At 39.3% G+C, this 16,818-nt stretch overlaps 1 protein-coding gene across 1 annotated transcript in view; it reads right to left on the bottom strand.

Annotated features, from left to right (window-relative positions):
- Positions 1-4,537: 4,537 nt before the first annotated feature.
- The window catches only part of ADGRV1 (adhesion G protein-coupled receptor V1), a 556,489-nt gene continuing 544,208 nt past the window's right edge, over positions 4,538-16,818 (bottom strand). The window contains exons 91-92 of the mRNA XM_042956620.1: positions 15,147-15,324; positions 4,538-6,325 (exon numbers count right to left, since the gene is read on the bottom strand). Coding sequence (XP_042812554.1) covers positions 6,207-6,325; positions 15,147-15,324 — 297 coding nt within the window. The 3' untranslated portion in view covers positions 4,538-6,206. The remainder of the gene's footprint in view (positions 6,326-15,146; positions 15,325-16,818) is intronic.

Below are 16,818 nucleotides of genomic sequence, written 5' to 3'. Positions count from 1 at the left end.
GAAGTCGGACGCTCAACTGACTGAGCCACCCAGGCACCACAAAGATCATCTTTTAAAAGAAGAAACAAGCTGGGGCACCTGGGTGGCTCAATCAGTTAAGTGTCTGACTTTGGCTCAAGTCATGGTCTCATGGTTTGTGAGTTTGAGCCCCGCATTGGATCCTGTATCCCTCTTTCTCTCTGCCCCTCCCCCACTTGCTCACTCTCTCAAATATACATAAACATGAAAAAAAAAAAAAAAAAGAAACAAGCCATTTACTACATAATATCTATGCATTATTTGATGGAATGTTCCAGAAAGTTACCATAATGCCCCTGATAGTTCTTGAGCACCTTTCTAATTTGTTTTATTAGTGTCCTCTACTCCATCTAGTATTTTATTAAATGATTACTACTTCCCTCTTGTAATGTGGCAAAAGGCTTCAAAATGATTTTGATGGATATACAGAGAGTAAAGATATATACTATGGGGCAGGATGATGGACAGTTTCATACACTTCATTAATCAGCTTTTCAAAATCTTTTAAAATCATGCCTTGCGAACTGTAATGTATTATCGTGATTTTCTTGCTTTTCTTGCTCTGATTTTCCAGAATTCTTTCTTTCAGTCTCTTTCTCTCTCTCACACACATATACACATATATACCTTTACCTTTAAAATAACTATAATCAAAAAAATAAAAATAAAAAAATAAAATAATAAAATAACGATAATCATACTCATAATCAAATCCAAAATAAGTGATGTTGAAATGATTTGTGGCTTCTTTTCTTCATTAGTATCATGAAACAAATGTTGTCATTTCATTCCTATATATATTATTTAAATTTTATTTATTTGGGGGGGGGGAAGGGGCAGAGACAGAAGGAGAGAGAGAATTCCCAAGTAGGCTCCACAGTCAGCATGGAGCCTGGTGTGGGGCTCACCCTCACAAACTGTGAGATTATGACCTGAGCCGAAATCAAGGGTCAGATGCTTAACTGATGGAGTCACCCAGGCGTCCCTCATTCCTATATTTTTAAAAAAGTCAAATTTGTGCTTTTGCTCATAAACTCCTATAGGTTAATCACAGGCAAAAAGTATGCTTTACCCCATTTAAGTTGGAATTATTTCATCTATTAGAAAACAGTGATTACCTATGTTTTCTCACAGGACTAAGATACTATTTCAGTCCTAGAAGTGCTAACAACTTCCTTGAGCTGAGTCATTTTTAGTGACTTCAGCTCTAAATTTGGTGCTCATAGGGCAGTCAGAGCTGTTAGACCCAGTTGTTGAGTCCCCAGGCTGGGAACTGAACCAAAGCACTCTATAGGACTCCCAAGAACCATGGCAACAGTATCTGATAACTACATCCCATTGTCAGAGATGATGGGAAACAGGGTTATTCTCCATTTGCTTCTTCTCCGGCAATCATGTAATCTACTTAAGAAAATGATGTTTACTGGCCATAAATCAATGATACTGAAGCATTAGTGAGTATCTTGGTGGCTTTAAATATATTCCTTGTTAAACTCTTTTATCTCCAGTGTAGTAAATTCCTAATTAAGGGGGTTGCCAAACTTGTCAAAGTGATTTGAATAGTTACAGACAGCAGTAAAAATAGTGTTTATTTTTTTCCCTCAGGAATATTCATTGTATATGCCACCTAGCATGTGTAACAGTTTAATAAAGCATCTGGGATTTCTTAGATTTTTGTAAAGGTGAGTTTGGTTTTCTATTATAGTGTTGAAATTGTTTTTATGAGATAAAAATTTGGGTAGGTGAGGGGTACCTGGTTGGCTCAGTCAGAAGAGCATGCAACTCTTTTTTTTTTTTTTTTTTTTTTTTCATTTTTTTAATATTTATTTATTTTTGAAGGAAAGAGAGACAGAGCATGAGCAAGGGAGGAGCAGAAACAGAGGGAGACACAGAATCCGAGGCAGCCTCCAGGCTCTGAGCTGTCAGCGCAGATCCCGACGTGGGGCTCGAACCCACAAACCACAAGATCATGACTTGAGCTGAAGTCGATCGCCTAACCAACTGAGCCACCCAGGCACCCCCAGAAGAGCATGCAACTCTTGATCTTAGGGTCATGAGTTTGAGCCTTATATTGGGTGTACAGATTGCTTAAATAAATAAACTTAATAAAAAATTTGGGTAGGTGAAATGTATTAAGAATAACATCAATGTACCAACATTTTATCAGTAAGAATATCATTCATCTGTCTTACTTATTTTATTAGTTGAAAAGACTAGAAGAAGATTCAAGACAATGGAAGAGTTCCTAGATTCAGTCACTTGGTTCATTCTTTAAATGCCACTTGGACAGTGTGGTTCTTTCACTTATACCTGAGAGAGAAGCACTGGGGAGACTAGGTCCATGCCATTAGTCACTAAAAGAACATATGAAACATAGGAATGGCCTTGTTGATTTCTCTGTTCCTACCAAGATCAGGCTGTCTAGATGAAATCCACTCTGGCATCCAGGTGCTCTGAGAAGGTCAACACCACTTAACTTATCTGATTGAGACCTACCCTCAAACAAATCTATCCAGAGGCCTTACAGCTAAACTCAAAGAGCATCTTAAGTGCTGGTAAGCACAAGGTGAAATTGCTTGGGAGCTATTTCCCTAAATAAGCATTGTCTTTTTCCATTCATATCCCAAATTATGTGTTTAAACTTCTTTGATCAGATTTGGGAGACATGGAAATATTGATTAAACCCTAAGATTCCTCAGGACACCTGGCTGGCTCAGTTGGTGGAGCATGCAACTCCTGATCTCAGTGTTGTGAGTTTGAGCCCCACTTTGGGTGTAGAGATTACTTAAAAAACAAACAAACAAACAAACAAAAAAAACAAAAACAAAAAACTTAAAGAAAACACAACAATCCTAAGACACCTCAAGAAACTGAAAAACAACTTAAAGCTAAAGTTCCAGAGTGAAATTCTTTCTGTTTTACTCACTAAGATTTTCATTTGCCTGCATTCCTATCTTGGTAGGAATTCCAACAGCAACAACGCTACTCCATACCTCAGTAGCATGCCTGTCTGCGCTTGCATCCAGAATGAGAAAATCTTTTTTTTTTTTAATGTTCTAGAAAATAAAAATTGAAGAAAACCTGAGGCAAAAAGAAGAACAAATTTAAGATCACAAAAATACAGCAGAGACATTTCCCAAGGAAATGTTAGGTGTCTATTGACAGAGGACAGAAAATGTCATGGAGATGAGAAAAACAGAGTTTCTGTTCAGGGTGGTGAAACAGTTTTGGAAATAGAGGGGAGGGGTGAATAGCATTGTAAAGGTAATTAATGCCACTGAATTTAAAAATTACAATAAAAATGGTTAAAATGACAAATTTTGTATTACATATATTTTACAATAAAGAAATCCCAATAATCCAATATACCAAATACTACTGAATTGCACACTTTAAATGGGTGCATTGTATGGGATGTGAATTACATCTTAATCAAGCTCCTTTAAAAATGTCACAAAGGAGTGCCTGGGTGGTTTAGTTGGTTAAGCGACTGACTTCAGCTCAGGTCATGACCTGGAGGTTTGTGAGTTCGAGCCCTGCATGAGGCTCTGTGCTGACCCCTGGGAACCTGGAGTCTGCTCTGATTCTGTGTCTCCCTCTCTCTCTGCCCCTCCCCAACTCACACTCTGTCTCTCAAAAATATATAAACATTAAAAAAAAAATTTTTTTTACTGTCACGAAGAGGAGCGCCTCGTGGGCTCAGTCAGTTAAGGCATCCTACCTGGCTCAGGTCATGATCTTACTCTTCGTGAGTTCAAGCCCTGCAGTGGCCTCTCACTGTCAGTACAGAACCAGCTTCAGATCCTCTCTCTCTGCTCCCCACCCCACCTCTCTTTCAAAAATTAATTAATTAATTTTAAAAAGTGTCATGAAGAAAGAAGTTCAAACCCCCTGAAAAAAAGCAATTGCAACACAGTAGTCCCAACCCTTTCTTTAGTTTTCATTTTTAGGAATTTGATTTGATTTGTTTCTTCCTACACAGTATTATACTTCCTGGGCAAATGTCCCATTTTAATCTACAGTGAGAGGAAACAGGATGGCAAAATATTGCTGCTGTTAGAACATAAAGTTTATTTATTTTAGCACTGTGGCTTCTGGAAATTTTGTTTCTTTCCTTCCAATATTTAAAAGAATCCTGCTGAACAGCAGCAGGTAGTCCTTTTGATTCCTTATTAAAATGGTTCTTTGGACAGCCATACAAATCCAAGAAACTGAAGTAAAAAACGTATCCCATTTGTCATGTTTTAGGCCAGACTTTCCCCAAATTCTGACGATATGCTGAAATGAAAGTGAGTAGCTACTGGCAATTGCCTTTGTTAGAGAATTCCTCATTGGTAAAGTGATAGGCTTTTCATGAACTTTAAAGGTGGTGGTTGGAGCGCCTGGGTTGGCTCAGTCTGTTAAGCATCTGACTCTTGATTTCACCTCAGGTCATGATCTCACGGTTTCATGAGTTCAGGCCTCACGTTGGGCTCTGCACTGACCCTGCAGAGCCTGCTTGGGATTCTCTCTCCTCTCGCTCTGCCCTTCTCTTGCTCCTGCTCTGTCTCTCTCAACATAAATAAACGTAAAAAAATTATTTTAAAAAATGGTGGTAACGAGACTGATTTTACCCTAAGTAAATTCCTTAAGAAAATACCTTAAGTGACAAATAAGAATCTAGTTTTCTGGGGAAAATGTTACAGTGACTATGACTTACAGATTCCACGCAATGAAATCTCACATTTCTATCATCATTACATAAGCCCCCAATTCATTAAAATCTATTAACAATTTCAATGTTACCAAGTCTAAAATTTTCATCTTAGATTTTACATATTATAACCAATTTCATCAATTGCCTCCACCCTATCATGAAACAGACTGTATACAGAGCAGTGCTGGGGCTGAAAGAGACAACCAACTTATTTGTCACATAACGTAAATACAATCCTGTTACCACCTATTCTAAAGTTTCCAAAAAGGATTATGACTCCACCAAGGACGGAGCTTTGTTTGTTATGCTGTTTGATTTTGTTGGGCAGCTTTTTGTTTCCTACCTACAGTGACAATCCACCCATGAACACTCAATGTAAGAGGGAGGAAGTAGGAGTGGGGGAGGACTAACAGAAAGAGAAGAGTCATTTCACAATCTCATCAAGATAAATAATGCCACTCAGGTTTTATAAAAAGTAAATCCATGCTTAAGTAATTAAAGGACACTTAGGTGTTTTAATTATGGCTCTAAAGGAACAAAGTTTTCTCTTAATTATTTTTAATTTTAATTTTTTTGTTGAGATGATACTGATTTTCTCAAAAATACTAAAAAATTCAGAAACAAAAGGTCACAAAGGCTTCCTTAGGACAAATGTGTTCTGTTCCTAATGATTCTTCTGGAACCACAGTCAATGAAATCATCACAAACACAATAGTGTTTGTTCTGGGACAGACTTTCTGATTTCTCATTCCAAGACAAAGAAAGACTGAAAAATCAAAACCCAGAAATATTTCTCCTAAACAAACTGCACTGTTTAAATGCTCCTCTTCTTAGCTGTGCTAAAATGCTTGATGTAGTAGTTATTTTTAACTGGGAACAGAACATTTATTTTGGAAAATGTTCAGATCCCTAATTTTATAATGAGCAGAAATACATACTTTTGATGAAAGATGATGCAAACTGCAGTATCCCCGTTAACACGTAGTGTAGAATCTTTAACAGACGATAACATTTTATGGTTTTTAGGAATGAAAGTCTTCTAAAAGCTGTAAAGTCTTAAGTCTGGATGACCTGTATCAATACTGGAAGAAAAAAGGTGCTTGACCACACTAGGTAAGCGTGTTTCTTTGCTCATACACAACATTTCCTCATAAATAACGAGCCTGGGTGATGTCATATGGATTCTATTGTTTTTATTGATCGTTATTACTTTTATTAAACAATGTTAGCCATGCAGGATGGTTAAAAAAACAACTAGTATTCTTGGAATATATGGTATAAGGGATAGAAATTGATCCAGTCTTCATCATAGCAATGAATTTTCAGGTTGCACAAAGATAAGTAACTCATATTCCCAACACAACAATCACTTCTGGGTTAATCATCCAGTACAATTCATAGGTTCCTATTATAGAGCTGTATGTAAAAAATTAGAGTTTTAGCTCAAAACCAATACAAATATGAAAGTATCATTCTAATGGTCACTAAGGCGCTAGAGGTGGGTGTCAGCAATGGGTATCCTCCTGAGTTCTACGATCTGGGAGTCAGTCAAGGTGCCTCCCTCCTGGCTCCCTTGACCCGATTCATTATCACTGACACTGAGACCAGCACCTGTAATAGAAAAAGAATAAACACAAAACTCCCAACCATTAGTGCAGTGTTTTGAGGGCCAAGTTAAATCAAAACAACACATGTTTATTTCTATTACACTGGTAAATAGCGAGCTATACATTTCGAATAGATATCATTATTAATTTTTTTTAAGTAGGCTCCACACCCAATGTAGGGTTTGAACTCACCACCCCAAGATCAAGAGTTGCACACTCTGAGAAGAAAGAGCTGCACTGACAACACCTGCTGTCATATCAGCGTCCAGAAGACACAGGCTCTGAATGACTCAGATCTGATCCCAATATAAAAATAATTGCATAACACAGAACCAAAACAGATCCATACACAAAACCCACAAGGCTAGCTGTTAATTACAGAGAGCGCCCAGAATCTCTGTTTTGAGGAAGCTCCACTGTTCACTCCTCGTTTTACAACTCAGAATAATTCAGAGAATTTAACACTGTGCTGGAGTAATACCTTGTTCTTCTCTTGTCTAATGCGCGGAGGAACACAAACTCTCATGTTCTCTCACACACACACACTCACACTCACACACTCACACACAGAATGGGGATGTGGTCACAGGGTGTGCTGCTGGGCTGAATCACTACCGATTACAGGTCCCACTCCTCCCCCTCTGCTGGGCACACACGCTGCAAACAAGAAGGAAAGTGAAAAACCAGTTGCTGGGCAGCCGAGACTTCCCTTTCTGTTTGAAACGCAGGAAAGGCACATGTGCAGAGTTGGTAGCTATGAATTAGGTTCGTCTTAACCTAGTTGGGGATGGAAGGAGGAGCCCACCACTGCCTTCTTCCAGCCAAGCCCTCCTTCTTCTGGGTCTGTCCTCCCCACCCTCTCTGCGAAAGGTTGCTGTTGAAACCCTACTTCCACCCTTTGCTTCTGGGACACTACACTTGCTCATCTCATCCCCTGACCTGCTGGTTCTTTCCAGAGCTCTTCTGCTTTCTCCTGAATCTCTTCCTTCTGTCTCACCACTGGAGGCCTTGTCTTTAGTCCCGCTTCAAGGCCCACACTATCTGCGTGACCCGTTTTGCTCTCTAGCCTGACATCTCACTACTATCCCCCTGCCTGAGATGCCCTTCTCATCCCCCACCTCCTTAATCTGGCTGCCTCCATTCTTCCTGTCAGTATCAACTCAGCGGTTACCTTGGCTACCCACAGAAACCTGATGGTTCTCTTTCAAAATTTCTGCCTCCCTCATTGCATCATATCCCTCATATCTTTGAATCTTCTAACTCACAGGACAGTGCTCAGCACACTGTGGGTGTTCAGTGAATGTTTGCTGAATGTATTAATAAGCTATGCTCTGCGTTCTAGTTCTCAACAATGTTTCTTCCAGCCTTATTGCCCGTTCTGTTCCTCTGATCCTTTCTACATTTCACTGCCCTCTTCTTGCTGATGCGTCAGTAACACATCAAGTCTGGAACCGTCTGCATTGGCTTTCAGGACACTTCCTAATTTGGCTCTAACCTACCAAATAGACATACTTCAACATTTGCCTATTGGAAAGCTTTCTCAACGTGATCAGGTCTCTTGTCTCGTCCTTCACGTGCCCATTAATTCCAGCCTGAGTATCTTCCTGCCCATCCATCAAGGCCCATTCCCACACCCTTCCACAGATAGCTCTTTCACCTTCCTTCAAAACAGGGAGGTAGAGAATGCAATATTTGAAAAGAAAAGTCCTAGTTTATACCTGAAAAAATCTGAATCACATACCCTTTTTTCTCTTAAACTGCCCAGGTTTGGATAATAAATTATGTGGTATCTCTCCAGATAATGTATATATAAGTCATGGAGCAAAATGTATAACAAACACCCATGCACTCTTGGAAGTTAATAACTAAAATATTGCCAATGACAACATTTTTAGAAATTTAGTTGCCAAAACGAACACACTTAATGTGAAAAAAAAAAATCAGATTTTTGGTTTCTCTTGAAAAAGCAGAGGGCAGCACTAGGCCTGCATTTTTGGAATGGAAAAAAAAAAAGGAGCAAAAACATGGATCTGGCACTACCCTCTGGTTTGCCACTGTTTTCTCATCTGGTCCTCTTGCGTCATCTACAGTATCTGCTTGGCCCCTGAGGTAATATTTGAATCTGCTATTATGTCTTAGAAGGAGGATAAAAGGTCCATGCTTCTCTGCCAGGGGAGCAGGGGAACTGTCCCACTTGGAAGAACCTGAGTGGATTGGAAGACCTTGGCCACTCTATAAGGAGAAAGTAACTGAGGCCCTGAGGCCAGTAGCAGCCTCAGGTAAGGAGGAACAAAAGGGCTAAATAACAAAGTTGCCCAATAGGAGATCAACTACAGAGAAGGAGAGGACACCATGATTACCATCAGGGCAGAGTGGGGCTTAATGAACAAACTAGTATGAGCTCCCACTGACTTTGTGCTGGCCTGCTCCAAATCTCCTTAGGAATACAGAAGTGTTTGCCCAGCATATTTACAAAGCACGCCAGAGAGAAGTTCTGTACCGAAAGCCTGCTGAGCAGACAGCAAGGAACAGAGGGGACTGGGCTGGGAGGTTTAACATGGGGCGTAGCTTTCAAAGTAATGGCTGTCACCATCTTGTTTGTAGCCCAGAGCCCTGTGAAACGTCAGGAAGTTGTAGATAGAGTCTCCCCTTGAATCACCACATCTACATGACCCAGCTCATCCTCCTCCTCAGTTTCTCCCAAGCTGAAATAAATGCATATTACTCAATTCTTAATCCCTCACTGAGACTCAGAAAGGGCCCATATTACACACAGTAATAACATGACAGACTGGGAGCATAGCCCCGGGCTTCTGGGCTCTTTGTAATGCATAAGTAGTCTGGGAGGGTGTTTTGCAGTGAGTATCAGGATTTTCTGAAAGGAATTTTTTTGCTTAAATTTTAAGCCAGAAATTCAAGAAAAATCCACTAACTGTGGTAATAGTCACCTTTCCCTATGGTAGAATAGGTAATATCAAAGAAACTAGTTGTAATATTTTACATTCATCTAGTGCCTCTCCTTTCTTCAACATTTCAATACAGTTTAGTTAGGAAAGGATGATTATTAGTCTTGTTTTACAGATGCAGGGATTGAGTGGAGATCAGGGTGTTGACTGACTTGCTCATGTCACATAGCAGGGAAATCCCAGAGTGAAGATGTCCAATGGTCTTCTGACCCCAAATATAAGGTGTTTTCTTCTATACCATACTGTCTTTTTGGTGGCAGTTCTAATTGTGCTACTTTGTGCCTGGTCTAGAACACATTTTAAACCTTCTCCGCACATATTCAAGCCACCCCCATTCCTACCTCACTTAATAGTCATGATGCAATGAACACCCGGGTGTTTCAGAACACAGTATGGATATGTAAAATTGTTTTTAGGGGCACCTGGGTGACTCAGTCGGTTTAGCTGCCGGTTCTTGGTTTTGGCTCAAATCATGATCTCTAAGTTCCTGGTTTCAAGCCTCGAATATCTGCGATTAAGGTGTGGGGCCTGCTTGGGATTCTCTCTCCCCCCTTTCTCTCTGCCCCTCCCCCACTTGCACTGTCTCTGTCTCTCTCAAAATAAATAAATAAACTGAAAAGGGGGCACCTGGGTGACTCAGTCAGTTAAGTGTCTAACTTCGGCTCAGGTCACGATCTCATGGTTCGGGAGTTTGTGCCTGGTGTTGGGCTCTGTGTTGACAGCTCAGAGCCTGAAGCCTGCTTCAGATTCTGTGTCTCCCTTTCTCTCTGCCCCTCTCCCACTCCTTCTCTGTCTTTCAAAAATAAATAAATGTTCAAAAAAATTTAATAAAAGAAAATTGTTTTTAAGCATAACAATGAGCTGAACCAAACAAATAATTTATACAATGTGCTACTGAACTTAGACTGCCAGCTACTGATAGATTCTTTACACTAACAATCTCTAAACCCCAGGAAAACTTACCAACTACTTATAATAACTCTTATTAGCTAAATGAGGAAACTGAAAGCTTGAGTCACTTGCTGAAAATCACACAGATAGCGGACTGCAGAACTAGGTTGCCAACACTGGGCTCTCTGACCCCAAGGCACATTCCTATTTTCTGTGGATTTTTCAAATGTGACAGTAATACAAAGGTCATTCTCCCTCAATCTTCTAGCTTTCCAAATTCTGCTCTTCCATTTTGATGCCCACTTAACTTTATTTAGCACACTGGTCTCTAGAAGTTTTTGAAGTTAAATAAGTCATTGTGATTTTATGGATTATAGCTGAAAGAGAAAATTATTAATGAGTTCTTAGAGCAGTTTGAGCATTTGGGCCTTGATTCTGAATGTTTTTGTTTCTATTCAAGGACTCGTTATTTATTTTCTTCTGACTGAAAAAGAAATCGTTTGAAGTTTTCAATAAAGAAATGTTTACCATGACATTTGTGCCCTTGGCCTGGGTAAAGCCAGGAAGCTAAGAGATGAGGGATGATAAGGAATCAGATTAGTCTCTCTGGGAGGAGTCTTCAGTGAAGAAAGACCCTGTTTCTAAGCCTAATATGTTCCAAGCCTGACATATTCTAGAATCTTGTCATTTTTGGATCAACATAAAAATCTGGTCACTCACCTCATAATCTAATACTATACAATGTTCCAGGTCAGTGCCTCTGATGTCCTTTACAAAGCATCTGAAGCATTGGGATTCCTTTACCTTTGGTACATGGCTTTTCAAAGGGTCTAGGGTGGTATGAGAAGGACAGGTTTAAGAAAATGTATTCCCAGATCTTTAACTTCTATGTGCACTCCTTTTTTTTTTAAGTTTACTTATTTAAGTTTTTTTTTAAGTTTATTTATGTATCCAAGGTGGGGCTTGAATTTAAGGCCATGAGATCTGACTGAGGCAGCCAGGCGTCCCAAGGTGCACTCTTCTCATGAGTTTTTGATAATTACTTATCAAAACATTTAATATTTTAAAATCAGTGCTGACTTACTCAACTGTAGATTAATAATAACTATAATGATAATAAAAGAAAATTTGGACACTTTATATATAGCCTTGTGGCCACAGAATAATTTTAAATTTCAATTTATATACATGTTTTGTGAGAGAGAAGTATGAGTAAGTGAAGATTAAATGAATTTCAAGCACAAAATATATTACATTAGGATAAAATTCTGTGGTGGGAGTGGAGTGGAAATCCAAGTTCAAGGAGAAAACACAATTATGTAAAATTTCCAACTCTAAGAAAAAAGTCTACTCCTATATTTTAAAAATGGAATGAATAACAATGGGTATCTAGTTGCTATGATATTTAGATTCCTATGAAATAGTTTAAAAGAATAATGTAAAATTTTCATTTTAAACTTATAATACAGTGGAAATTACATTATTTGATCCTATTTCAACTTATGAAAACCTTTACATTTTTATTAAAATATATGCAAAGGGTTAGATAGCTTTTCAAAGTTGTTTAGTGGTTTAAATGAAAAAGGCTTAGAAGACCCACTATGCCCAGTATCAGAGCTGGAGTGAGCCATGGTTAAAGTGGACCTGTGATACATTAAGGTTTATGAACTCAAATGTCACAGAGACCAGGTGGGATAGCTTAGACCAGTGACCCAGGTCTAGTGAGCACTGGACAAATCAAAGATCTCATGCTCTGTCTAAAGGGGCAGCCATTACACAACTCTAATCAAGGAGATTTTAGGATTATGCTAGACTTTAAGCACTCTGTTGCTAGATTTTTCAAAAAAAGAAATTGTGGGGTTTTATGGGACACCTCTAAATTTTTTTTCTTTAAGATTTTTGTTTTCAAGTAATCTCTATACCCAACATGGAGCTTGAAATCATGACCCCAAGATCAAGGGTTGCATAGTCTGACTGAGTCAGCCAGGCACCCTGGAATTTCTCTAAATTCTTAAATGTGTACTTAAAAAAATGTTACAACACTATGAGAATCAAACAAAACCCTCTGTTGGGCCAAATCCAGCCTATGCATCAACTGTAAATTCAGCTGTAGGTGGAATGGTATGTGGACTGCTCCTCTGATTTGACCATATTCTACGATGAAGCGTCTAGGGGGTGGTGCTTTTCTGAAAACAGAGGGATCCAATGTTACAGACTGCTATTTTGGTCTTTTTAAGTATTTATTTCCTAACAAGTTTAATGAGCTCCAAAGAATGCTAAACTCATCTATAAGTAAGCAAGTCATTCCATACATTCCTGAACTGAATGCATTTAATACTTGTTATATATATAGGACCCACATCTAATTTAATTATCCTGCAAGAATTCATTTTATGTTTTCAGTGTCATAATAACAACTGACCACTTTGTAGTGCTGGGGACATAATCTTCCCTGAGAATTATTAGTAATCTGAAAGCCCCTTTCTAGTCCTAATGCTAGTGAGCATTTTGGGCAGTTGTTCATTACCTCCTTCATTAAAGTTTCTTGTCTCTTTACTTCTTTCTCAGCACGCTGCAGTTTCCTTTGTGGGACCCTCTTCTATTCACTCTTGAAAAGCATATATTATCTAGGATGTTCTTCTTCTTTCCCTTCCTCACCTGTTTTCTTCTTCTCTCTCTCCTTCATTCTCCCAAGATCAAACTTGTCCATCCCCGCAGCTTCAAATATAGTCTCCGCATGGATGCATTTCAAACCAATACCTTCAATCCTAAACCCTCAGCTTAAGATCCTTCAAGCCTGAATGTTTAAGATCCACCAGGCCTAATAACCAATAAGTCCAAATCTGAACTCACCAGTTTCTCGCTGCAAACAAATCAATGAACAAATGCTCTTTACAAATGCTCAGCCTCTGAAGTGAGAAGCAGAAGCCTTTACTGACTGTCCTCTGAGTGTTCGCTCAGCCTTCCTCTTGTGCTCATCTTCTCTTTCTTATTTCCACTTCCTAAATCTGGGACCCAAACCCCATTCCCTTGGACAATTGCAACAATCTCCCAGCCTTTCTGGTTTTGCTTCTAAATTTACTCTTCATACTTTTGTAAGAGTTATTTTGCCTCAAAAACCAGTGGGAACATGCCATTCCTCTCCTCAAAAACCTCCATGGCTCACTAGGTTCTATAAAAATCCCACTCCTTAACATGGAATCTGAGCAGCATTTTAACATTATGTAAAATACCAGCAAGTGTTCTGCTCCCACAAAATGAATCTATTACTAAATGTGTTCCGGAAACACCAGGTTAAATTAAGTGAAGTGGGTTTCTTTACTCTAGGACTTTTCAGAGCTGCTAAAATGCTAATTGAATTGTGAATCTTTGCAGTTTCCCAAATAGACTCAGTCAGGGGATCCTCCCATTGAGGAGGGCTATAAATATCTCAAGGAGGTTGTTCGCTGAAACCCAGTTGGGAAACTACAGTAAATTATAAACCATGCAGGTTTCAGGCCTTCGTGCTGCTGCCTGGATGCACCCACCTTCCACCCTGGCCATGCTGCAGGCAGGGTCTCTTCTCCCCAGGCACCTATAAACTGAGCACCTGTAAGCCCCAAGGCATGGCTCATTCTACTCCCTCAGTCTGCAGTGCCTTTCCTCCACCCTTCACCTATTTAAAACCTACATATTTTTCAAGATACAATTGAGAACATTTAAAAAGATTTCCTTGATCTCTTCAATAATTAATATTTCTTTTCACTACTTATTTACTCTTCCTTATATCACATTTGTGTGAATGTCTATTCCTCCAAGCAAACTCTTAAGTTTCATTTTTCTTTCATTCATTCATTTTTCCAATAATATTGTTGGATATGAATATTGGAAAGTATTCATTTTCCAAACACTATTCTTTTTTCTTTAATTTTTTTTTGATGTTTATTTGTTTTCGAGAGAGACACAGAGAGCAAGCAGGGGAGAGGCATAGAGAGAGGGAGACACAGAATCTGAAGCAGACTCCAGGCTCTGAGCTGTCAGCACAGAGCCTGATGTGGGGCTCAAACCCACAAACTGCAAGATCATGACCTGAGCTGAAGTCGAACCCTTAACTGCCTGAGCCACCCAGGTGCCCCTCCAAGCACTATGCTTAATATAGGCATATATATATATATATATATATATATATATATATATATATATATATATAGTAAAATATACTTGGAATAATTATTTTAATAGGCTCATCTGAGCATGGACGTATCTTCTTGCTTGCTTGCACATCTAGAAATGAAAATTTCACGGAAATTTTTATAACACTGGCAGTTCAAGATCTTTCTGAGAAAAAAAAAAAAAATGCAGGGGCACCTACCTGGCTCAGTCGACAGCATGGGACTTTTGATCTCAGGGTCTTAAGTTCAAGCCCCACGTTGGGGTAGAGTTTACTTAATAATTAAAAAAAAAAAATGTTTAAAGGAAAGGAAAAAACCCGTATATTTGATTTGAAAACAACTATCTATTGGGGTCACAGGCTGAGTGGGGTTGAACATGTAGGAGGAGCCAGTGAGATACAATATGTTATGGTGCTTGGAAAACGAAAGAACTACATGCCGCCCATGATACTGCCTTTGAAATTCTTTGCTTCAAAGACACTCTAGGTCTCCGTGGCAGGTCAGAGGCAAAACCCTCTGAGTGAGATCCCTACCAGATTGTCTTACAACACTGAGATTGTTTCAATGGTATCTTGGTGTTACATCAAGATTCCAGGACAGAGACATTTACATTTAGAGTGTGCCTTTTTCTTAAAAGCAAATTATAAATTATTTTTAGATTGTGTTATAGTTGGTGCCAAGAACAAAATATCCTAAAGTTTGGCTAGGATTAGGAATGGGTCATGAGAATCAGGATGTGCACTTCATGGGAAGAGGATATAAGTTGTAGCATAGCAAGAGTGCCTACTTCTAATGTGGTTTGTGGGTTCATACATACCAGTTTTTAATGCAAATATCAAGTCATCAAACTCCTGGGACTCCTCATCAGCTATTAGTGACCCCTGGCCATATCCTCCAGAGGAAGGAAATGTGGCGCCATTCTGCGGACTTGGCTTCAGGTCAGGGCTGGCCTGACTGGCTTGTTGGAAGGATGCTCTCTCCCAATCAGGTGGCACCTTTTTGGTGTAGGGTGGGGAGAAAAGGAAACAATAATATCAACACCTACATAGTTACTCTGATATCTACATGAATAATTTATCTTCACATTCTTATTACAAACATCAAGTGAAGGGACTGCTGAACTGTTTAGAAGAAGACCTCTTTAATTTTACCTTTTGTCCTTAGAGACAACCTAATCTGGTGTTTCTCAACAACTTCTCTGTTAGAATTACTTGTAGATTTCTATGTGGTCATGTGTGGGGAAAGAAAATTATTTTTTAAACCCAAACAACATGTTTTATTTTTTTGTAGGATGTATGGGAAGGAAACTGTTAAGAATATAAGAACTGGGGGCAGTTAATGGACTGGTGAACAAAATAGCCTAAGGGGAGTAAAAGGTAGAAACTTCCAGTTACAAAATAAATCTTCACATAATCATTGGATTAAATGATTAAAAAGATAGTTCTAACCTAAAATGATTAAATGTATTCACTTCCCTCTTGGTCACTGATAAACAACCCCTTAATCCTTCCTTGCCTAATGCTTTCCCTTCTCTGCGTGGCTTTCTAGAATGTTGCTGACAGTCCCTCACTGACAGCTGGATCAAGGCCAATTCTGAGCTTCTGAGGAAGGCAGGACACACTTGAAGGGTGTGCCATTGTGCAACACCCTACATGAACATTCAAGTAGTGGCTCAGGCCCAGGAACTGAATTGTCACAGCTGCTCCCTCCCGACACGGGGTTTTCTGAGAGACTACAGGGAAGCCTCCCGCTGAGAAAAGTGACCTGAGGACTGTAGGAATAATGTGAGAGAAGATTAAGCCTTAAAATATTTCAGTAAGAAGTTGACCATCTAGAGCCACACCGCTCAGCAGAGCTTTCTGTGATGACACGGATATCTTAAATCTGTGCTCTCCTTTGCGGCAGCCACGGAACATGTGGCTACTGGGCACTTGAATGTGGCCAGGGTGAGTGACAAACTGAACTTTTAATGCTGTTTAATTTTACTTAGTTTGAATTTAAATAGCCACACATGGCTAATGGCTATTGTATTGTATAGCTCAGATCTAGACAAATGCTAGATTGGATAAACAATCAAAAAGACAAAAAAACATTTTTTTTTTTTTAAAGATTCACTCCTGAATCATTGGTTCTAAAAGTATCCATTTCTGGGGCGCCTGGGTGGCTCAGTCGGTTAAGCGTCCGACTTCGGCTCAGGTCATGATCTCGCGGTCCGTGAGTTCGAGCCCCGCGCCTGGCTCTGTGCTGACAGCTCAGAGCCTGGAGCCTGCTTCCGATTCTGTGTCTCCCTCTCTGTCTGACCCTCCCCCGTACATGCTCTGTCTCTCTATGTCTCAAAAATAAATAAACATTAAAAAAAAATTTAAAAAAAAGTATCCATTTCTATTGGTACCAACTACAATGTGAAAACAATTCCATTTTAACCACTTTGGGGATATAGAAATGGCACTAGATTTCTAAACATTTAAGGGTACTAAAGATATATCCCA

Source organism: Panthera tigris, chromosome A1, assembly GCF_018350195.1.
Source record: "Panthera tigris isolate Pti1 chromosome A1, P.tigris_Pti1_mat1.1, whole genome shotgun sequence".
Taxonomy (NCBI): domain Eukaryota; kingdom Metazoa; phylum Chordata; class Mammalia; order Carnivora; family Felidae; genus Panthera; species Panthera tigris.
This window is presented reverse-complemented; position numbering and strand designations above follow the sequence as displayed.